The sequence below is a fragment of the Alexandromys fortis genome, unplaced genomic scaffold, assembly GCF_014885135.2.
Source record: "Alexandromys fortis isolate MF-2015 unplaced genomic scaffold, M_Fortis_MF-2015_v1.1 scaffold_47, whole genome shotgun sequence".
Taxonomy (NCBI): domain Eukaryota; kingdom Metazoa; phylum Chordata; class Mammalia; order Rodentia; family Cricetidae; genus Alexandromys; species Alexandromys fortis.
Genome location: NW_026067957.1, coordinates 10,952,846 through 10,977,149, shown reverse-complemented (window position 1 = coordinate 10,977,149; position 24,304 = coordinate 10,952,846). Strand labels below are relative to the sequence as shown.

General features: G+C 38.1%; 1 protein-coding gene across 11 annotated transcripts in view; it reads right to left on the bottom strand.

Moving 5' to 3' along the window:
* Nucleotides 1-24,304, bottom strand: part of Mef2c (myocyte enhancer factor 2C) — a 147,729-nt gene that overhangs the window by 76,883 nt on the left and 46,542 nt on the right. For 4 of the 11 annotated variants that reach the window (XM_050152406.1, XM_050152413.1, XM_050152403.1 and 1 more), the window contains exon 2: nt 15,990-16,182. In XM_050152406.1, coding sequence (XP_050008363.1) covers nt 15,990-16,043 — 54 coding nt within the window. In that variant the 5' untranslated portion in view covers nt 16,044-16,182. Of the gene's footprint in view, nt 1-15,989; nt 16,186-18,074; nt 18,200-19,342; nt 19,482-24,304 lie in introns of those variants that run through there. The other 7 variants (XM_050152409.1, XM_050152411.1, XM_050152402.1 and 4 more) reach the window with 4 other exon arrangements.

Sequence of the window (24,304 nt, the reverse complement as noted above, 5' to 3'; positions counted from 1 at the left end):
GTTGAAATGAAGATGATGGGAGAAACAATTGTGTTTCTTTGAGTATCTTAAGGTTGTAACGTCAGCATGTTTAACAGTTTTCCCAATTATAAATCTAGAAGTTGATTTGTTTTTTAATCATTTGAAGACTGTGCATGACATTATAAACTTGGTGTTTTAGATTTATGTGAAAACAACACACATATAAAATTTGTTTAGTCTTGTGCCACCTAATTGAGAACACTTGGAGGCTTGTGGGTGTAACTTCTAGGCAGAACCTCAGCTGTGCCTGGGAAATACACAGAATTTCAATGTCATTCCTTCTTCTGCTTCCTTTTTTTTTTCTCTCAGGTCGATAACTTTGTCTTTGACCTTGTCTTCTTCTAGTCTAATTTGTGAACAAGTCCATAATTCCTTCCCTACAAATATTTGTCAAGTTTACACTTGTTTTTTTCCCCCAGGCGACTTCATCATTCACGTTCTTATCACGTCACCTAGCGTCTGGCTTCCTGCCCTGCTGATGTGTCCCCGTTTAAAATCACTGCCTCCTCAATTTATCCCATTCTGCAGAACCTCACCCGACACTCCTTTCCCTCAGGAATTGTCTCCAACAGCTCCTGTTTCCAGTTGTCTACGTTATTTTACTTGCCAATCCCATCGGATCTGAAAGCATGTATTTCACTCTGACATTTCAGTGTTCTTTAAACTTCAGCTTGTCCTGCCTACTAACCCACCCAAAGGCATAAATATCATATATCATAAATCCATATATGGTCCAGTGTTTCCAAGCAAGTATATAACATATCATTCCTAGAAAAGACTTCCAAGAAAAGTCATACAGTTTGATTTGAAAGTAGGCAGGGTAGAGTATCAAGACCGAGGAAACTTTAAGCGACAAGTCGCTTCCAGTTCTATGGCTGACAGTGCCACGTGCTCGTTTTCTTAATTATTTATTTGATAAGCAGATATAATTTTTTGGAACTAGATTTTTCATACTTTGGGAGTCTCTGACAGTTAATTTGGCTTTTTTTTCTTAATACAATGGGTCTTGCACAAGTCAGCTCACTTTTGACTTCCATTTGTTCACAACTCCCAAATCTAGGTTCCAATCCCTTTCTTTTTCTCTTTGTCTCCAGATGACCAATGCATGTTCATGAGTGTGGAAGTGTCAAAGCATCCCTGGACTATTGAAACCTGCAAAACCCAGCTTCAGCATTCTCTCTAGCATCTCTTTCTTCCGAATGTCTCATCTCATCCTAAGCACAGAGTACTTACAACTGAGAAAATCTGTTTCTTGGTGTTGTGAAGAGCCTCTAGACTGAAGCTGGTTGAGAATGTTGTCCTTCCTGAAGAACTCAGGACCATGCTGTGCTAACTGTGCTGGCTGACTATTTGGAATACAAAGCACTCTAACACAGCCCACACAAGGAAGCCAATCTCTACTTTGATGCTATCTACATTTTAACTTGGGCAAGTTTGCTCCACAGTAACTATCAATGCCTTACCATCTATTTCTTTGTTTATCATTTTTCTAATGTACAACTTATAGAATAACCTAGCATTCTATTTTCATATCTGATTATTATATTATGTTTTTGTTGTTGTTGTTGTTTTTTCAAGACAAGGTTTCTGTAGCTTTGGTGTCTGTCCTGGAATGAGCTCTTGTAGACCAGGCTAACCTCAAACTCACAGAGATCTGTCTGCTCTGCCTCCTGAGTGCTGGCATTGAAGGCGTGTGCCACCACCGCCCAGAATGATTATTATATTACTTAAGGAAATTTTATACTCGTTCATTTGGATAAGTTACGACTGACATTAGGATGGGCAGGAGACTTTTCTACTGAAATTGATAAGTAAGTATAATCATTAATTATAGTGATCTATTAAAATATATTTTAACATTTATTTAAGATGCAATTTTAGGCATGGATTTAACTCCATATTTGTGTTTTATTCAATGAAATAGGCTAAAATGTATTAGATACAGAAGCATGATATAAAACAGTTTCACATATATGGAACCACTTTTAATCAGACTTCATGATCACACAGTGTAGATAGAATGTCTCAACATGGTGTGGTTTCTGTTGTACTCAAATCTCAGAATTTGGCATATTATAAAAATCATACCATAGTATATTTAGGACAAAAATATCATTAAAACCACTATTTGTGTTTACTCTCAGATGCTTCTCAGCTTTTGTGTAGCAAAATAGGTGCTGGATAATGCATACTAATTTAATAATACCTGTCAGAAAAAGTTAGTGCATGCAGCTTCTTTTCATTGAAAGTGCAATTTGAAATGATGACTGTATTAAAGTAGTTAAGAAAACATCTTCAAAATCTACTCTTAGTTGCTCTAAATTTAATTCTGTATTATGTTCATATTCTTCATGCATACTCAAAATGTATTTTATAATGCCTTTCCCCATTGTTCATAGCTAGATAAAATTGTTTTTAAGCATTAAGCTTTCCAAAGAGATCTGAGATATTACTCTTCATTTAAAATATGCCACTCAATGACAAAGATTGCAATTCAGAGCTTTTATACTTAAATATAATAATGCATTGTAATGATTACATTTTTCATAACCTGACAATAGTTTGTAATGGGGACAAGTCCATATTTCTATTTCAATAGCATATTTTGACCTTAGGTGATACAGAATGCTGATTTTACAGCAGTTAAGAAAGGATGCTCTTTCCAAGTGTTTCCATCAATGGGGATGCATCGGGAAGAATAAAGGCAATATTATCTAAGTGGGCACTGTCATTCAACATCTAGTTTTCAGAATTAAGGAGATTTAATAAATACATTTGCATGACAAGAAGAACCACACTGTAAGCTTTGGCAATTTTATTTTCCCATTGAATCTTTCAATAGCCCCACATTCAATGATCATGATTTATGAAGATATTTCAACACTAGATTTTATAGTAACCCTAAGTTTTAAGTCCTAGCATACATATAGATATCACATTTTTTTTTTTTTTTTTGGATTTTCGAGACAGGGTTTCTCCGTAGCTTTTGGAGCCTGTCCTGGAACTAGCTCTTGTAGACCAGGCTGGCCTCAAACTCACAGAGATCTGCCTGCCTCTGCCTCCTGAATGCTGAGATTAAAGGCGTGCGCCACCACTGCCCAGCAGATATCACATATTTTAAGTCAACTTTATTAAGGGGAAATGAGAATTTGAAATTGGAATCTGAAATAAAGGAGTAATATATATTGCAGTATGTATATTGTAATATATGTGTATATATATATATCTGCTGCAATATATTGCCGCTTTATATAATCCACTTGTAAAGAAATTTTGAAAATTTTGCCAGAGACAGTTTTTGCTGAAGACTTTTCTACATGTCCAATTTAGGAGGTACAATAATTATTGAATATTAATTAGTCCTCTCCATGTCATACATTTGTGCTGGATGTTATCATTTCTATTACATAAAGCACTATTCCTTTAGTTCATGCCATTTCTATGGCTGGAGGAGAAAAATCACCAAATGCTTCAATGTTTAAGGGAATTTTTTTCCCTCAATAACACCATACATCATTTGAACAATAAATTTCTATTTCTTCTCATGCCTGATGATTTGGAGGGGCATTATTATCTAGCTGTTTCCTTTAGCTTTTGTTTTCAGGTCAAATTTTTCCAGAGTGGAAAAGCAAACTGACAGATATTAAACCAATTGAGATAATTACAAAATAAGGTTTACTCTCCTGAAATTATTTCTCACGTTGTAATTGGTTAAAACTGCTAGTAGTGCTGTGACATCTCCCTTTGCTTATGGCCACTGGCAGCCTCTGAGCACACTGCAAAGTTTAGCTGAAATCATCATGTCTAAGCTGCTTTCAATGCCATATTCAGATAAAAAATTTTTCTTTCCTCAGTTGAGTTTTCCAGTGTTATATGTATTTATCAGTTGATTGATGAGGCATAGTCTCTCCGTGTTAGCACTGATCCTTTTTATTTCAACCTTCCAAATTTTGTGATTACAAGTGTGTACCATCATGTACTGGTTCCTCCAATAATGTGTATGAGTTTTTGTTTTCCAAAGCATTCTAACACCATAGAGCTGATTGCTTATGGGTTTGTCCTTCTTGCTGGCTTTTCTGCTCCCAACACCCTGAGCTGCCTCCACACAACTAACTTGTGGCTACAGTGTGTGGTTGCTGAATAGTAGATTACAGAATAGAAATACCCTATTTTAAATGCTGTTGACTGCCTCAGTATAATTTTCCGTTAAAAGTAGATACTTCCTTTACTTGGCTTTTGGCAATTTAACCTCTTAGAGATAAGATGATTCTGGACTTATAAATATGTAAATATTCTAACAAGTTACTGTCACGAATCTTGAGAGAAAGTAATTATGACTTTTTTTGCATTTTGAAATTTATATTATGGAAAGCAGAGAATTCCCATAACAGACTACATATGTATAGATTCTCCATACTTCAAGAAAAGTTCAATGAAAAGTGTTTTTGACTCTGTGCCTTGATGATGCATCATGAAGGGTAAAAAATGTGTGAAGATAGATGTTTATATTTATGGTCGTAGACACAGAAATAAAAGGATTGAAAGATAGGGAAAGATGACTCAGTCCATAAACTGCCCACTGTGCAAATATAAGGACCCAAGTGTGGGTTCCCAGCACCCACACTAGGGCAGATGTGGCCAGGGATAGGGGTGTAGAGTCAGGTGGGTTCCTGGAGCTTACTGGTCAGAGAGCCTAACCAATCAGTGAGCTTACTGGCCAGAGAGCCTAACTAATCAGTGAGCTTACTGGCCAAAGAGCCTAAACAATCAGTGAGCTACAGGTTCATTGGGAGACTTGGTATTAGGAAATGAGGTGGGGAGGACTAAGGAAGACACAGAAAACAGACTTAGAGCCTTCCCATGCAAGAGTATGTGCACGCACATACATGCACAGAAGTATTTATTTCCTCCTATCCACACATGCAGAGAAAGATCTAGGGTTTTCATTGCACCTAATGATGAGTTCTGGCTTTTAATAAATATGTATTTGTGCATTTGAGAATTGCTGTCTAGCTGAAGAATTATACTGAAAAGATTAATTAAATAATGAACAGTAAGCATGAAGGAGTCACTAGAAAGAGTTGTGGAATCTAGTCACTTTCTTATCCTAGGAACCATGTTTAATAAGGCTTTAGGTGAAAATGGAAGGCCTGATTATTAGACCTGCATGTAACATAGATGCAGAAAGCAGAGCTAACTCTATACGTGGCAGAGCTTCTACAGACTTTAAGAAGTTGAGTTACAAATGAACTGAATCAAACAGGTGATTCTGAAATTTTCATTCATAGTTTTTTTTTTTAAATGATCGCTTTGAGAAACATGATAGATGGCTTTTGGGAAAGGATCTAAGTTTATAACTTCCCATAGTGGGAATAAATTATCTTTACTGACCTGTTAGAGTAATCTTTGGTGACCATAGCATGTGCTATGAATTATACTCTAGCAGATGTTGACAAAAATCAGGCCATTGATAGAATGAGGAAAAGGTTGATGTGAGGGTCTGCAACTAGTTCTGGGGGGAAAGACATTGAAGATTTTTGCTACAGATATTTCAGAATGCCAGAAGCCAAATGCTGAACATTTTCCCAGGCCAGAAGTTCCGTGCCCAGATGATGAAGCAGGTGCATCTTGTCTTGTTCTAGGAAGGAAAGAACTGCTAGATATCACCCACTCAAGAGAATGGGCAGTAATGAGAGAGAAGAGTGGTGCTCAACTTAATGCTCTCATTCTTGGTCTTGTTCTAGTACAGCTTGATGTTGATGTCCAAACAATGTGTTTCCAGGCTCCCCAAGAACCTGATCTATAACCCTTCTGCAAATTTCACGTCTTCAAACCCTATGCCTAGGAGGTGTCGACTTTAGTGTAGAGAACACTATGAGTGATTTGTAATAATGTTCAAAACAAGTACCCTCTGTTGTAGTTTCACCCTCTGTAGCCCTTACACTTTCGAAACTGAAGCTTATCAGTTCATCATAATCATCACTTATAACTTCCATAAACCAAGAAGTAATACGTCACTGGGATTTTGTGATTAGGATCCATCCGCTTTTGCTACCTCTATTCACTTATGTTTAGTGTGTCTCAACTGCTGCATGTTTTCCTTGATAGATGGAGACATCTTCCATTCATCATTGTAATTTAAAGTACAAAAATAATAACTAATATTTATTGGATGAATGGCTAGATGCATAGAGGAACTGTTCATGTATTCTTTATAAGATGAAGTTTTTAAAATAAACTCTCATATACACTCAGAGTAAATTAAAAGTAAGCCAACAGGGGACACGTTCACATAGTTCTATGCTTTTGTCATTCTAACTTACAGTGAAAATATACATTCCCTGAAATTGAACCAAGTAGAAAACCCGAATGGCGTTATATTCTGTTTCAGTTTGTTGATGAAATTGGAGCATAGTCTATAACATGTAATTGCTTTAGACAAGAACATTGGCATTGCTGAATTTTTTTAAAAAATGGTCAAAGGCTGTTTGACAACATTTAATAGTATCTCCAGTAGGCTGTACTAGGCAGCTTATTACCTCCCTTTCTCAGGTGGATTCTGTACATATAGTGGCCTTAGGTAAAGCAATACACCTAGTCCCTGGATAAGCTGGCAATGATGCCTTTCCATACACAGTGTGTGTTTCTCATCATCTTTTCCTCTTCTAGGCAGGAGCTCCCATGGCCTAGACTCAGCTGAGTGTCAGCAGAGTGTGTAAATGCACAACTTTTATTGTTTTTAATGATCATCAGACACTCTCCTGAGAACAGAACTCTCACAAAGAGCATATGCATAGAAAGGTAGTTTCCTAAGTTAAAATAAATAAAATAATGCTACCAATATTAAACTGAGAAACAGTGGCTTCTGGTTCCACCAATAAACCAGAAATGCCTTTGTGTGGTCCTGTAGCCATGGCTGCTATTAGACACTCAAGCCATTCCCACGAAAGCTGGTGAGAACCACATACAAGCATGAGTAGGCACATACTATTTCTATATTTATAGATGTTTCAGTTTCCCAAAATGGGAAGTACTTTGGCTGGCAGCAAATATATCTCTGCTCACAGCTAAAATAAAAATAATGGAACTCTGGTTTCCACATAGACATTGCTACACAGGCAGTTTAAATACCAAGTTTTAAAAGCGGAGGACTGGTCTGTGTATTTTCCCCCATGACAGGGAAATGAGCTTGGTAGATGGTACCTTGGAAACCATACCGTGTGATCTTTGCCTTCCATGCACTTGTCCCTCATCCCTTGACATTCTGAGACATCGCCGAAGAACTCAGTTTTGTGTTAACAAAGGAAATCCTTGTGCCTTACTGGAAAAAGTTCTGAAGGAATGAAAGAGACAGAACCTTGCAAACAATAACTACCACACACCTAAGAATTTTGGAGGCCCAAACCTTGAGTTTAAGACTATCACAAAGGGATGCAACACTAATCACAGTTGTACAATTCTGAAATCACAGTACTTGAAGCCTAATCCTGATGAAACTATTTTTTATTCAATGAATGAAGTCAATCTTAACCCATCCACCCTCCTTCCCACCCACCCTCCTCCACTCGTTCCCTCTTCCCAACTTCTTTTTCTCCCCTCCATTCTTTCTTTCCTTCCTTTCGTCCATTCTTTTTCCTTCCTTTCTCCCTCCCTCCCTCCCTCCCTCCCTCCCTCCCTCCCTTCCTTCCTTCCTTCCTTCTTTCTTTCCTCCTTTCCTTCCTGCCTTCTTTTTCCCAGTGAATGCATCAAAACGAGAGCTTTCTTTGAATGGGTAAGCATTCTACCGCTGCACAAATCATTCCTGCAATCAGATTTTTAACTCGTAAAGTAATAAAGTAATTGTTGTTTATTTTAGAATACATTAGGAAATACCTGATTAACTCTATTTTTAATGTTTTTACATTTTCCCATATTCCAAATTATTAATATAACTTCTCTATATGGACGTATTGCAGCCATTTCATCCCTCATCTGTACCAAGATAGTCTCCACTTTCCTAAGTTTAGGGAGATGAATGAGTCATGAGTGACAAGAGGAGCAGTTCATAGAGACAATGTGCTCTGTAATAATCCATGAGCCACCGGGTCTTCCCATGTGTTTAACGGGTTAGGGATGGAGTCGAGAGTCTGTAACGACAATCTCTAATTGAAAAAAGGGAAACGGCCTTCTAAATGCTCCATTTTGCCCTCCCTTGCTCCTGTCAGTAAGTAATGGCACAACTGTTCTGAGTACTCCTCTTTAGTTTTATTTTGTTTAATTCAGTCTGTCATTAGAAGGGCTCCGAGCTCTAGGCCTGATGATTACTCTCAGTGGGAGGAAGCAATGCCATCGCAGACTTGTGCTCTAGACAAGCGCCCCTTTATACAATGCCGGGGTCTGCCATCCTAATGAAAGGCTCTTTAAAGAGCAGCGAGGGCTTCTTTTAAGCAGACTGCTACCATGTGCTTCCAACCCTCCAGCACCACTTGCGATGATGAGACAGCAGTGTGTTCTGTTGCAAAGGAGACCATTGTCCTCCTTAGCCTCCAGCAAACTGAGCCTGTTTCAGTGAAAGACACCAGCATTTCCACAGGATTTTTACGCAGTGGTCCCTAACCTCCCCAACACAATAAACCAATTAAAATACAGGGCTCAGTGTACAGAATAGAGGACTCTACCAGACCCTTATCCTAAGTCAACACCCACGATCTCAAGATAAAAATTTAAATCTTTTGCATTGGTATTTTGTGGGCTGATAATAAATAGATTATATCACAAATAACCATGTGCCCATTGAAGACCGTATGCTTTAAAAGTTGTTTCTGTGGACTTCTGATACATTTGTTTATTTAAGGAAAGGGAAGGCAGTATCAATCATTCAATTTGTCAGGGCTTAAAAGAGTGGCCAATTGCAAGGTATAGCAATGCTCTACATTGTAGAAAAGAATACTATCATTCAGTACTTTAGACATGTGCTGTCTAGGTCCGAACAGTCCTTAAAGAGCTGACCTTTAGTAAGGACCTCTCCAGCAGCAGTTACAGGCTGCTGCGTTGTCCTTCGTCTTTCGAAGAGACATAATTTGAAGTGGAGAAAAATCAAATAATCCCGATTAATATTGGGGGAAGGGGCACAAAAGCATGTTTACTAGTTCAACAGAGCCTAAATGTGCGTAAGTTAAAGGTCACAGACTCCTTCATTCCCTGCTGAGCAAACTCAGGAAGCACATTTGTCTATGCTTTCCTGTCATAACAGGAAGAGAGTAACTTCTTCCTTCCCACAATGGCTTCAGTTTTACCTCCCAAGTCCAATATTTTCTCCCTGAGGGCCTTCCAAACCAATCCCTGCAACACAGAAGGCAGGAGGCTGCCTCAGCTGTAGTTTCCAAACACTTACATTTGTTGAAATGTTATTTAAATGTTAGTGATTTCTTATGCTAAACTGTTCCAAATTAAAATTAAAAGTCGAATTTCCAAACATCTAAATTGGTTTTTCTTATTCCCATTAGATGGTCTAACATATTTCAAGAGCAACACAAATACACACTACAAATGGGGAATTTTTAATCTTCCGTTTAATTTTGTTATTTATTTTATTTTTTGCTGTAGCCATTACTTTTGGAAAAAAACAATAGCTTATAAATATTTTTCAAAAAGTACAATGGGTTATAAACTTTAGAATAATGTTCTTACCAAAAGGCTGAAAGAATTGCATTTTAAATGAATAAATTATGCAGCTAAACCGAGTTTTTTAAATGTTTACCAATGTTTCTTTTTAATTCACAGTTCAGAAGAGCTTCCTTAGTTTATGGGGTCTGTTTGCAATGTCCGTTTTCCTAGTGTTGGTTTCTCAGTAAAACTACTTCGTATTTGGTGTGTGCATGTGCTAAGCACGAGGTGACTTGAAAAAGAAACGGTGTGAGCACGTGTTTGCAGAGACCAACAGGCCACTCATTGCCGCCTTCTACAAAAACCTTGGAGTATCTGAGGTGCACTAAATCAGCTTTACAACTTCTAAGATGTTTCCCTCTGAAGAGAAATGATGTCAGAGGCAGAAACTAGAAATGAGACAATGAACAACCCTGGCAGGTAGAGAAAGCACTTATTTCTCCCATGGAGATCATTTTCCAGTTGAGAATTTAGCCTCTCTTGGATTTTCTACAAAATTTAAGGAAGTATGGACAACAATTGGGACAATCTAATAAACAAATCTAATAAAAGATTTGTTTCCTTCATTATTCTGAGATTAACTAGCGAAAGAATAAGGATGCATAGGGGAACTATCCCGTAGATATTTCCAGTCTGCCTCAGTGTAGCCTAAACTCGGATCTGATCAATACCTTTCTTACCACAGCCATGATGTGCCCTCATTTCTTTTATACAGAGTGACCTCAGCATAATTTTTATACAAGTTCAGGGAAGATTATGATCTGCTAAAATATTTTATTAAGGAAAAAAGGAAAATAATCATCCTTATGAGGCATATACAAACTTACTTGGCCTGAGACAAAAAAAAATCAAGATTTTCTTTTCATTGACCCTCCTATTCACAAGCTCTGAGCAGGGTGAAGAGCCCTCATTGAAGAAGAGGATCTCAGTTGCACAGTCTCAGCTAACACTGGCAAGGATGAAAATGTTGTTTCTGGTGACATGGGAGGAAATGCGTTTACAATGAGAGTAGACTGTCACCTCTACTCTCCAAGACAGACTATAGAAGTCACTAAGAACCTTTGCCAAAGCAATCAGTTTACATTTCTCAACTATGTGGTTCTCTACATTTGAAGAGTGAATCTACCACAATTTCAACAAGCTTTATTTAGGAAAATAGATATAATCTCCAAATTTTGAATTGTAGCCAGCCCTTTTTGGTTTCTTTGTTCATATTCTGAATACCATCTCAAAGTGAAGTCACACTAAAAGTTCCAGTGAAACTTGAGCTAAATTTTTAAGAACAGAAAATAGTTAAAGGCTGGCGTTACCTTTTTTGTTTTGTTTTCTTCTTTCCTTCTTTCCTTTTTTTTGTCACCTTAGGGAACTGTCATAATTTTTATTGTTCAGTCCAGTGCAAAATATACCAAATTTAGCTGGAAAAAAAAGTCATTTTGTACACATGACCAGATGCAGCATCTACATTGAGTACACTTCTGCAGGCCTTCCCCAACTCACCGCATGTAGCATGGGTCAGGAAAGAAACAGCTAGAAGTCCAAGAAGAAAGGATGCTAGAAAATTTAAGAACCCTGAGTCATTTTACTTCTTAAGAGGATTCTCCTTTCTTATTAAAGGGGAATGATACTGACTGTCTTTCATATGGATTCAAGTTATTGCACTGATAATTATGTGGAATGTTCTTTGATGGCAAAAATCAAAGCACCAGATCCAAAGGAAGCAAATGAAACTTGAGGCATTTAAATATATATACAAACTTACTATTTTAGGCCCTAGATGTGCTATGTGCAAATACTTCCCTCTTGTAGTTATTCATGTATTTAGATGTCTTTTAATAACACGTTGCATAAAAGTATTGGAATTTATTTATTTTAACCCTTTCAAAGTAGGAAATCTAAAAAATTCAGTACAAAAAATATGAACAAATAAGTTTAGGCTTACTTAGCATTCAGCATTTCTATACATTGTTCTTCCTGATGGGACAAATTTCTAATTATATTTGTTTGTAAAAGTGAGTCATATAAAAACTAATTAAAATTCCAATTGTTTCAAGCACTAAATTCGAAATGTGTGACATATGAAAAAGACCAAGACTATATGGCTGCCTAATCAGTGAGAATCAAAGGCTCAAAAGAGGAAAAATGAAGAGGGAGAGACTGAAAACTAGGTTACCATAAGCTTGAAGGCAGAAGTGATAAAAATGGTGAAAAGTGTTTTAAAAACCATTCAGCCAGCAGCACACACTTGAAAATTGTGTTATCACATGCACAGGGTTTAGGAAACGACTTCCACCCACCCTGGTCATAAGACCTGAATTGTGCGCGGCTTGTGTGCTCTTCCTTCGCTGCCCACAGACCATACTGTCTGCAGCCACATTGCTCTGGATGGCTGGCTAACAGCTCTCAGCAGGGGAGCCCCTTGTGCTCTTGCTCTACTCTCTACCACCCCCCCCCCACATTCTTTTATGGTGGAGCTCCCTTAGAGTGACGACCCAGCAACTTTTCTTTCATACGTTACACAGCACAGGAGCTCTTTAGATGGGAATCACGATGGCTGTGAGAAAGAGTGGCTTAGAGGACATGAGTCATAATGGGAGGAGCAAACGTGTGCATTTATTGATCACTTTGCATCCTAGGCCCCTCAGATACATCGCTTCATATCTTACCACCAGGACATGCTCGCTACCATTAGTTCATCCTCGCTCTGCTCATTAAGTTCAGAGAGGCTGCATAATCTGCCCAGGAGTTATCCTATTTTAGTGTGTGTAATATACTATACTATCTATTAAGCTACTGGAACTGGAAAGTAATATTACTAAGTGTAAGGATGCGACTAGAAACAGGTTTGTATATCGCTAAAAGTTGGACTCCTGTCTATTATATGTTATAGGATGCAATATGATATGACTACAAAAAGACATGAAGTAAAGTCTTGCTCTTTTAACCATTTAGTTATGATAGATATTTAGTTTCCTGACATCATTGAAAGATGTATGTTTTGTTTTGAATATGAGGAATTTGAGACTGGATCTTGCGCATTCTCTGCTCTTCACTGTAGAATCTTGGCCAGTTATCCTGAACTGAAGAGGATTCTCTAAGCTGTTCGGGATGTCCCACAGTGTGGAGCCCCTCATGACTCTAAAGTCACACACCAGGCTCAGATCCTGCTAACTGTGTTCTGAATCCTCAGCCAAGCCTTTTCATATCTCAAGCCTTAGAAATTCTGGTCTTTCTAGAATGGTATAGCTCCCACCTGCTTGGAGAGGCCATATTCCAAGCCTGAGAGGTAAGTAAAGTACCCGAGCTGCTCTTTCATAATACCCTGCTGCGTCCATTCTCAGCCCATAAGGGACACGTGTGTTCTATATTTCCATAGTTCATGTCCATTTCAGTCTACCAAAGAAGAGCGCCAAGGCTGAATCAGAGATGGCATAGGCTCATAACACAAACAACCAGGTAGTATTTGCAGCCTGGTTGTTTACAGTACACGTTGCCCATCCCTGGATGAGACTGCTATTCTCAAGTGAATTTTTTCTTTTGGGAAGGGTGCAGTTCAATAAAACTTGTTGACTTAATTAATAAATAACATCCAGCTATAAAATAGGATTACTAAGGACTAAATGGAATAATTTACATGCCATCCTTGGAAACTAATTGGTAATGACTTTCACCAAGCTGTCTGAATGTATCTGTAAGATCAATGGGCAACTCATGAGTTTGTTGTATGTATTAACTTGAGAAACTTGATGAAAGTTAAGAAATTGACTTTATAAAATTGGAAACTGAAAAATGTAAAGTACAAAAAGATTTTGAATTTTTGTCCTTTTTCAATTTCTAGCCTTATTACACTATTTTATGTTTCTAAGTTGGGTTTGGAGTTTTAGTCGTTGTCTACTTGTAAAGGAGACAGGAAAGGCAGAACTCAGTGTAAATGGCCTCTGTCTTAAGACAGCTTCATCTTTCTGAAGCACAGTGTACTAATAAGTTCTGTGGTATTTCAGGGCTCACGTTGGGTTAGCATTTCTTTTCCTGCAGAAGCCCACACTATTCTGTACGTGGTCAAATACACAAACGCAAAGGCAGAAAGAACAGTGCTCACTGCTTTCAAGAAGAAACAGCAGTGAGCCTCCGTGCGAGGTCCTACCAGGCCACCTCAGTGGGGCAGCTTCAGAAAGAGCAAAGCTGCTGACATTTTTCTTTTCAACATGTGAACACACAATTTAAAGGGAGCACAGGTTAGGGGTCCCTCCGCACATTTGCTGGTTTTCATTATCAGAAGTGACCTACATACTTTATGCCCTTTTCCAAGTGGCTCTTTTGACCACTCTCACAGAAAATGAGAGATGAGCAGGACCAACATTACCATGAATGACAGCTCTTTAACGCCGTCAATAGTCATCTTATACAACCACTGAAACATAGCTTAGAACACAGCAATGCCATTTTTATTAATTTACTTCAACAGTGTTGAATTAAAAGGTCCGTTGTACACACAGATTGAGGAAAATAATATTTTGACTCCAAATCTTACAGAAGAAAATGAGGAAAATAATCCGTAATACTTTCTAAAAAAAAATCAAACTAAGCTGAATTTAATACTTTTTCCCTTCCTAAAAATATTATGACTTCTATTATAGGTAAGAGTATCTACAAGTATAGATCAGTGCAACTCTATGGAAATATTTAAACTTGTTCTCTCATGAATAGAATGTGATAATTCTTGTATCTCTATGGATGTTTTTTCCCTTAAGAAGAATAGTAAAAGCCCACACAAGTAAACCCCACAGTTGTTTTTCTTTGTACGTAAAAAGAAGATAGAATGAAGCTCACGAAGCTAGAAAATAGGTCATATCTTAATAAACTACAAATACTAATTCATGGCACTTTTTTTCCTCTAACCAAAACAGATGGTGGTCCAAATGACAAGGCCCCCACCGTCAATGGTATGAGATGTTCAATACTGCAGCTTTAATTTCAGCTTCAAGCTATAAACAAATACAAAATTGGGGTTTAATTCTAACATGGATATTGCTTTTTGTCTTGGCCTACAACAATGGACAAATCTGTATGAAAACATTGATAGATTCCTTCGTGAATTGTATATTTTTCATCATTTAGTTCAATGTTAAGTTCAAAGCGATTCAAGTCCTGTGAACCTTAGAAGACATTCTAGTTTAGGAAAAAGTATAATTTAAAAAAAATAGAAAAATCTTCCTAGTTCTTGGAAGCCCATTGGCTTTTTATAAAGAGGGCATTTATACAGATGACATAATAAAAAAATAATAATTTATATTCATTATAATCTGTAAGTGCGTGCAATATTGTGTTTTAAAATTGAATTTACTCTCATGTACAGGAGGTAATAGGGACTTTACAGAAGGTGAGTGTCATTATTTGGGAGTGTGTTGAACCTATTCCTGACCATAAATGGGCAGCTTGGGAGTGGGGTGTGTGTATTGGGGGACTGATCTCTCCTCTCTTAAGGCCAAGGAACAGGTTCCATTGTGTGAACGCTACTGTGGGTGCCAGGACCACTATAATTCCTAACAAGGACCGTCACCTGATATTCAACAAAGCATTGTGTCCAAACTGGCTGGTTACCCTCCCAAAGCCCAAGCCCGCTTTCCAGCATAAGGGAAAAGTCAGACTGCAGTCACTCATGATGCACGTATAGGAAGTCTTCAGAACAGACTGTGTCTTACAGACATTATCATTGGAGTTGTAGAAAAAAAAACAAGAGTACCATGTTTATAAAATTCGGAATTTAGAGAAAAATGAGTTAACAGGATGTTCTTGTCTATATGCTTTGTGCAGCTAATATCTCGTGTAGGTGGTTTTTTTTTTTTTTTTTTTTTTTTTTTTTTTTTTTTTTTTTTTTGTCAGAAGCATCTGGAAATGTTTGAAGTTGACTTCAGTCTCTCCTTTGTGATGAACAGAAAGCAAGCCACTTTGCAGAGAGGATATTTAGGCAATACTATGAACTGTAAAGCGGATGATCACAAAAGGACTAGTTCCCATGAGTGTAAGAATACCTTTGTTTGATGATGTGTGCAGTGTAGCAATTGTACACTTATTAAGCTGTTCATCATACAAATACAACTTTCATTTACATCTTGAGGCAGTGCAAAGTGAACAATCACAAATCTATACTTCTAATGGTTAATGTGATTTTTCTTTTCTCTGCTGTTGGCAAGAGATGAAAATCTCAACACTTAAACTGGATTCATTGAGCTCACAGAGCTTCTGTTGACGGATGTTGATAAGTTCAAGATCTTTCTAGCACCTTGAACACTAGGAAAGGACACAAAGGGCCGCCTCTCACTCACCTGTCTGTTACGCTCATCCATAATCCTCGTGATCTGAATCTTTTTTCTCCCCATAGTCCCCGTGTTTCTTCTCTCTCTCGTCCCTGAAATTATGTATTTTTTCCTTCCTTTTCTTTCTCTTTCCTGTTTCCTTCAAACACGTTTCCTTCTTCAGCACGTGCACAGCTCAGTTCCCAAATCCTTGCATTCGTTCCTGCTGAACAAAATGAAAGCCAGTAAACAGTAGTTCCACGCAAGCCACTGAACAGTAGTTCCACGCAGCCTACTCAACAGAAGTTCCATGCAAGCCACTAAACAGTAGTTCCACGTAGGCCACTAAACAGTTCCACAGCAAGTCAGTGTCCTAAGAACTAACATGGTCTTCCAACTTCAGCAAGGAAATAAGCTGCACTGAAGCAAAACAATAAAACAAATGAAAAATAACTATTTGTTAAAAGCATATGGCACATCACATACAGGAGCATATACACAGGGGTGGATTGCTTTTATAATTAAAACAAGCTCATAAGTAATTTAAGAAGTCATTTAAATGATGAAAACCGTGTTTTAAAACCCAACACTTGAAATGAACTGTATTTTTTGTAAAGAGCTTCTTAATATTTTTAATGAAATTAGGTGACAATTTTCACCCCTCTGTTATGAAAAATTACCTAAATCAGAGAGTTAATGAACCTTTATATACCTGTGTATGCTAAGTAGGGCATCTAATTCATTTCTGAATGGAAAACAATCTCATGTTTTGACAGCAGAGGTGATAACGTCCCTACTTATGCAAATAGGATGGACAATTATGAAAGTGTTCTTTGATATATGTAAATGTCAACTAATTTAAAACTAAATCCTTTAATCTTATTTTACGAAGATCACTACAGAGAACACAGGAAAAGTAATATGGGATGTTTCATCTTATGTTCAAGCATCGCTTAGCAGTGAGAGCATCTCCTCTGGGAAACCTTTACACTGTCAATTAAAACAATACTCAAAAATGATGGTTACTGATAAGAAATAAGTGGTGCAAAAATTAAGATTATTATCTCATTTGTAACTATATACTTTTTAATAATAGACCATCAGCCTTCTAAATTTAAATGTTTAAAAGAGACATATCATATCTCCTTAGGGAGTCAGACAAAAATTACAGAAGCTTGATATTATATACCAGAGAGCTCTAGGTCATGAATTAAAATTAAAATAATGATTATCAATTACATGGCAAACCCAAAGAGCACAGAATATTAAAAGTCTATATTTTACTCTGTTTAAAATGACGTCTAAAAATATTTGCACATAATGAAAGTGAATTGCTCTGAAATGGAAGTTGACTAGGGAGCATCCCACAATGCTTGCTTCATTTGCAAGTGGCAGCTCCAGTTATTTTGTCTCCTCTCATGTCAGTGGCTACAACTACTTTACACGCTGCTCGGAACTTCTCTGTTGACGCTAGTTAGTCTGTGACAGCGGACCTGAAAAAATTCCCACATGTATTATGTAACGCTAAACCACTGTCCTGGCTACTTAATAGGTTATTTGGCTCGAGTTCAAGGTTCTTGGGACAGAAAAGGCTGTTAGATACTTGGTCTGATCCTCAGCTGCCTTTAAATTTCTTTATTCCTCGTCACCTCAAGTACATTTTTTAGAAATATAAGTTTAGGTAATTATGTCATTGTGGAGGCTATTATGATATAATTAGTTCTGCTGGATTAAGCACTGCTTAATCACTGAGACTACCCACTCTCCTTTGCCCAGTGTCTTTGTACTGAATGGCAGCTCACTTCAGCCTCTTGGCATACACATGTGAGCAACACCACTATCAGCCTGTGCTTATCACAGATGATGACTCCAGCCAGTTTTCAATGTTAGCAGCAGTTCTAAAGTTTTGAACTTCATATAAATGCATATTGACTGTATGAAACACTCACAACCTAGAGACACTGCTATAAGACACCGAGATCACATCCACGAAGAACCTACAGAGCACAATACATCAGACATTCAACAGCGCTGAACAATCTACCCATTTAGTCCTAGAAATGGCCCTAAAGATCACACAGCTGGGAACCTTTTCTGCATTCCCTATTGTCTTACCCAAGAAGAAGGCAGCAGTCCAGAATGGTATTTCCCATGCATGTGCAAGACCCCAAAGAGACAATCAGGCTTTCTCCACCACAGAAAAAAACTATCCATGAACCCCAGTTAAAGCCCTATGGGCACATCCCCCTTCCCTTCTCTTAGCAGAGGCCGCTGTTGCTATCGGCTTACTGGGCTGTGCCTGCCTAAGCGCTTACTCACGTTAGGTGGAAGGTCAGGGCAAACAGATTAGAGTGCAGAGGCGCAGGGGAGAGGAGGTCAGCGGCTACAGACCTTGATTCAAAACACTTATAACCAAGCATGTGGGGAGACACTCCTGACAAAGACTCTCCTTAGAGCCAGGCTGTGTTCCTGACCACTGAATGCAAAAACCACCCCTCCACATCACCACCCAGCATTTTTCAACTTGGAAGACACTGTTTAGAAGGAGCCAAGTGACACGTTGGTTTGTTTGTTTGCTTTTATTCTTAAAACACAATGGGGAATGTTCTTTTAGGAATACATCTATAAATGTACTAACATGCTTACATGTGCATGCTTACACACATATATGAAATGATTGGGGAACATGCCACTGAAAATAGGCTCCTTGTTGAAATATGCCTGGTATTGAGAAAGATGGAAATTTAAAGCTAACTCAACTTTTATTTTGCTTGCTGTAAAGGGCAATATTCAACTTACTAACTGCAGTGTTGCTTTCCGAGCATTCTTAAAATGCAGCACTGTATAAAGTCCACATGCAGAACAGCAAGACATCAATCCTGTGGCAATTTGTGGAAGACGTCTCCACATTTCAAGGCTATCAGTTAGAATCCAAAGAACTAGGAAGGTCAGCACCAGCACACAACTTTTTTAATTTTTACTTTTTAGCATAACTATTTATTAACCTGATTTTTACATAAAAACGTACTGCATGGTTGTTTCTAGTATTAATTTTCAGGAGGGCTAGGGAAAAAAGATGATTATTACCACAGTAACCTGTTTGGTTGTCTCACAGAAATGTGAAAAAAGAATATTAATAATTTAACTACATATAGCAGCATTTCAGTCACAGCAAGAACTTTCACTATATATAATCAATCTCAGGCTTATTCTGGACACTACAGTTTTCACATGAAGGAACCGCTCTTGGAAAATGATAGTTACAGAGAAATAGTCAAAACTTTGAACAAGAAGGAAAGAAAAAGAACACTCTATGGAGTTACAGGTTGCACTTTTTTCCTCTTTTGCCAGCTTAAATAAAAAGGTAAAATCCATCTGCTTACTAAAAAGGGGAACTTCGGTTCGGCAGGCTTCTGCTCACTTGGAGATTGCCATAAGCAGACAGATGAAGGCAGAGTGGTTTGAGACCCTCGCAGAGAGTACTTCTCTTGCAGGCCCCCTCATTTTCAAACAAGCCGGCTTGATTGACATGCACCTCCCCCTTCTTCCTTCTCCCACTCTGTCTTGCCCTCTTCCCTTCCTCCCTCCTTCCCTTCAGCAAATCCCTCCCAGTAACAGAAGAATCTTGACAGAATGGCAGGAAACACGCACAGACTGGGCAGGGAAGGATGTGATGTCAGCGACCGCAAACAATAAAAGGTGCAAAGGTGCTTCCTTCCCTAAACTGCTCCTCAAGTGTAAAATGGGAACCAAAACTCTCCACTTCCTTCTCTGAGCAGAGCAGGCTGGTATGCAGCACACCCCACATTCGGGCTTTGGGGTGGCTCAGATAAAGGGCTCAGGGAAAGGCAGAGCAGAGGTACAAAGTGTCTAATTTCTGTCTTTCTAACACCTGAGAAAAAGGCATTCCAGTTCTAGGTCAATGTTTCGTTGTGACTGACTTAAGAAATCAATATGAGAAAATAAATAGACTAAGTCGACATGGGGAAAGCAGATACACACCCAGTGCCATCGACCACGTCTTACCCAAATCACATTAGCTAGTAAATGTCGCCACACACTTTGAATTTACACTTTGAAGCAAATGAAGATTTCTACACAAGGAAAGAAACAAAACACAAGAATTATGACTTTGGGGGAACTAAATGAATCAGGATGGCAGTAAACAATATTTGTTGGTAATACGCATTGATAATTTATTTAGTCCCACACCTAAAAAGAAAGATCAGGGTGTAAGAAAATAGTTCATGTTACTGAGACTCAGGGTACCTTAAAAAAGATCCAATTAGCAATCAAAGAAACTAACACGAACTTCAGTCTATGGTGACACTATTTTAATCTCACCACTGCTTGGCTCCTTCTAACATAGAAATGGCAGTCTACCCTAAAGTTTCTGTAGGAAGAAAACCACATAGCAACTGGATCTGAGTCATCATCAAATTTCAATTGCCTTCCCACAACACTTTGATTTAGAAATTAAACATAACCTTCAGTTACGTGTTTTGATCGTAGAGTGAGACTCCCATGCCACATTAAAAGATGTGGGAAGAAATTAATTCTCTGCTGCTAAAATTACCTTTGCAAAGCATGTATTTTTGTTCCAATAAGTACAGTGCACTCACTTAACCAAAACAGCCTATGGACAAGGCTAAAACATTAGAATATGCAAGGTCAATCTGCAAGGAAAGAATTCTGGATTTCTTTTATTCAGATTGGCAAGTACCATTTCCACTGACTCACATTTGCCTCACCATCTGAAGACCTTGTTTTGTAAAACTTAAGGCTGTAAATTAGGCATGCTGTGTTATACAAGAAATAGCATTGTTAAGTCAACGAAAGGCCCATGTACAGCAAGAGGCGAGAGTAATGCATGCCCTGTCTCTGCAAGCCTGTGTTTGTTACTGACTCAAGTGATTCAGTAATCCACTACCATTTCAAGTGGGAAGCTTCGCTCATTCCTTGCGTTTAGATACATTAAACTTTCTACTTTATGATTTGTTTGAAAGACATATGAGGCATGCAATTATACTTTGGTTAAAAAGAACTAGCAGAACATACCTATTTTCCCTTAAGAGCTTCAAATGAAATAACCCAATTATTATTCTTAGCAATGCTTGACTATGTGATGAGAAGTATTTCTTTGGTCCTGAAAATTACTCTATTTTTCTCTAAGTTCCCCATATATTTTAAAGAACAGAGTGCAGTTAATTTTAAAGCCACATAGTTGAAGCACATCTTCCTGAGTATAGAAGGGCTGTTTTTTTTTTCTCTAAATACCACTGTGCCAGACATTCATTTCTCAACGGATCGAATTTAGTATCAATATGATAAATTCTGAATCGTCTTAAAGAGTCACTGTCACTATTACACATATAAATAGCAAATTCAGTTGCCTTAAAACAAAACAAGTTCTTACTTCTCTGTCCTTCCTACCACAGGGTATTTGCAATTTTTTCTGTCTGGATTGTTCCCTCCCTTCTGTGTGTACTCAACTCTTCTTCTGTCTCAGGTCTCAGTTCCAGCATCCTAAGTGTTTTCTTTGGATAAACTCTCAAAGCACCAAGTCACTCTCCTTGCCATTAGGGGAAGGAGGGAGGAATCAAATGTTAACTTTGTAGTCCCAGGCTCTATCTTAGCATCAGGTAAACAGCAGGAACTAATCATTATCACTTGCTTAACTGAACTCTCTTTATCAACGTCTGTACCTCTCATCTGAGGTATTTACTAGCTATTTTTAATAACTAGTACTGAGAACTTTTTCTCTTATTTTGCATATACAGAAAAAAAAAACCTGGCAACCCTGGTTAAACCTTGGTCACCTTCATGCTGTGCAGCATCTCATAGATAGAACAAGAATACATTGCACAAAAGTGAAAGCTGAATTAATCTGTGAGTTAGGAAACTGGGGGGACTTAGACACCAGGTAACTGCGGCATGATGATCAAATCCTGCACTTAAGAGTTTTCATGTCCTACCTCAAACTGGGAAAACACTTTTTTATTTGCAAAATGGTTTTAGCCACATTAAATACGACACTATAAAAGTGTAGGGTGTGTAGTGGTGCCAGGAACGTGGATCGCCTACACTTGTAAGTTGGTTTTCATGTACATGTTTGGATTAAGGTTAGTAGAGATGTCATCTCCGTACACATGGCGTGGAGATCTCACTTCCCATTTACATAGCTAACAGCAAGTGTTCAATGAAGGAAAATAAACATACAGTGTCGTGCAGACCTGAGACTTTCTCTTAAGGATCAGTCCTGGAAGAGCTGCAGGCTGCAAGTGTAGAACTAACTAGGGAAATACATCAATTTCCCAGTGACCACAGCGGCTGGAGACTCCATGTGAGAGCTTCTAGTCCTACTTCAGTATCTATCCCCAAGGACGAAAGGAGATGAAATGTATGTCAGAAATATAATAAGGCTAAAACGGAGCTCGCTTTGAAAACCCCTGCAATTAATTTAATATGGGGGGGGCCTAACCTGCTGTTTGCCCTTACGCAAATCAGCATATTTACACAATGCCAGAATCTAGGAGCAACATACCTCCAGACAACTGCACAGCGTTACAAACAATTTAACAAACATAAGGAAACACAGCTTCCCTGTCACAATTATCCATGCCATATTCTGCCTTGGAGATTTTCCCCTACTGTAGTTAAAATGGCATCCTGCATTCTCCAAGCCAAAATAAATTCCGAATGGTCTAAATATGTCAAAAACCTCATACTCTTCAACGACGGACGTGACAGCTTTTAGTATTTCCATATCAGACAGATTATGTAATTAACGCAGCAGGCTTCTACCATGTCTTTGTTTTCCTAAACTCCGAAAGCCACTTAGGGCTCGGGCAAGGTTTTGCAGGAAGGTAGAGCTGTGTGAGCTACCATTGCAGCATCACACACTGGGGTCTCTGCGCCAGCGCTACCCAGCACGTGCAGCTGGATGGCTTTGCTGGTGTTACTGAACAAAGCAAGAGAAGCACCATCCTCCACCAGCAGTGAAACTAAGTTGTCCGTCTCCAAAGTCAGTTCTGCCTGAAGTGCTACATGTTGCTAACATACATTTCCATCTTATTAGGGTAAAATTCAAATTCCAAAGCATCTTATGTTCTCTTAGGAAAAAATGTTATTTTTCTCAATCTCTAGTGTATTGTATTTAATGAATAAAATGGAAATATGCTATAAATGTTTTCCTCTTGGAAGCTTGTATGTGTTGAGTACATTTTTTAGATTTATTAGTGTGTGTGTGTGTGTCTGTGTGTATAGACACATGCACAGTATGTGGAAGAACACATGTTAGTCTTTTAAAAACAGATAAAACAGTGAGTGTGTTTTAAGATACCTGAGTAATCTTGCCAGTAAAAAACCAGTAATTGTCACACGAATGAAACATGACAGTCTAAGTGAAGATCATGGTCCACTCCTTGGCCACATATTACATTAAATAATCAAAATTGTGTCCTTGAAAAATAATTTGCTACTGCTATTAGTTTCTCAAACAATTCAACTCTTAAAGATGCCTTTACAATGGGAAGATATATTACTCTCCAGCTGACGTTCATCTTGAATTTTAAGTAAAAAATACTTAATAAATCATCTGGTATTTAAACTGAATGTCTCCTATTTTTAATTTGTAATTAAATTCTAGATAATTATTAAAATTTACAGGTGAATATGTGTGGTTTTCAAACTGCCGTAAAGGTCCCTTAAAATATAGATGATACTTGTGACAATATTATATATGGCTCAATATGGAATTCAGTGATTCATCAATTTTTCTCTGTCGCTTCATGTCCTTTACAGCATCCTAATCAACCTAATTAAGGTTTTGTTCATCTGAAACGCCTGATGACAATTTGTTTAACTCTACCCCACTGTGGTCTTCTATTACATCTGATCTTCTGACAGCAATCATTAAATGATCCCAACTGGCCCCAATTAAGCCACATGGCTCGCGGGCTTCCTTACAGCCAAGTGCCAAGCTCTCTATTTCATTTACACATTGTTCTTTACCTTGGTTTATTTTCTTAAAGCCAATTAAGTATGTGTCTTATCAAGTGGAACTAAATTTCCTTGTGTAAGCTGGCTCAAGACAGAGTGTGTAGACTGACTTCACAGTCCCACTGCAGGACTACCCAGGGCTCGCGAAGCCAACCTCTCTAGATGTGATGGATAGCACGGACCACACTGACACTTTGAGATTATTTACTTGTGCTGTAGATGACTCCCCATGCACAGTCTCAAAGTAACACACACCTTTATACATGTCTGGCTAACATTAGCCAATAGTAGCTTTTTATTTGTATCTGTATTTGCAAGTAGGGGCTGACTCTCTATTTTTAAAC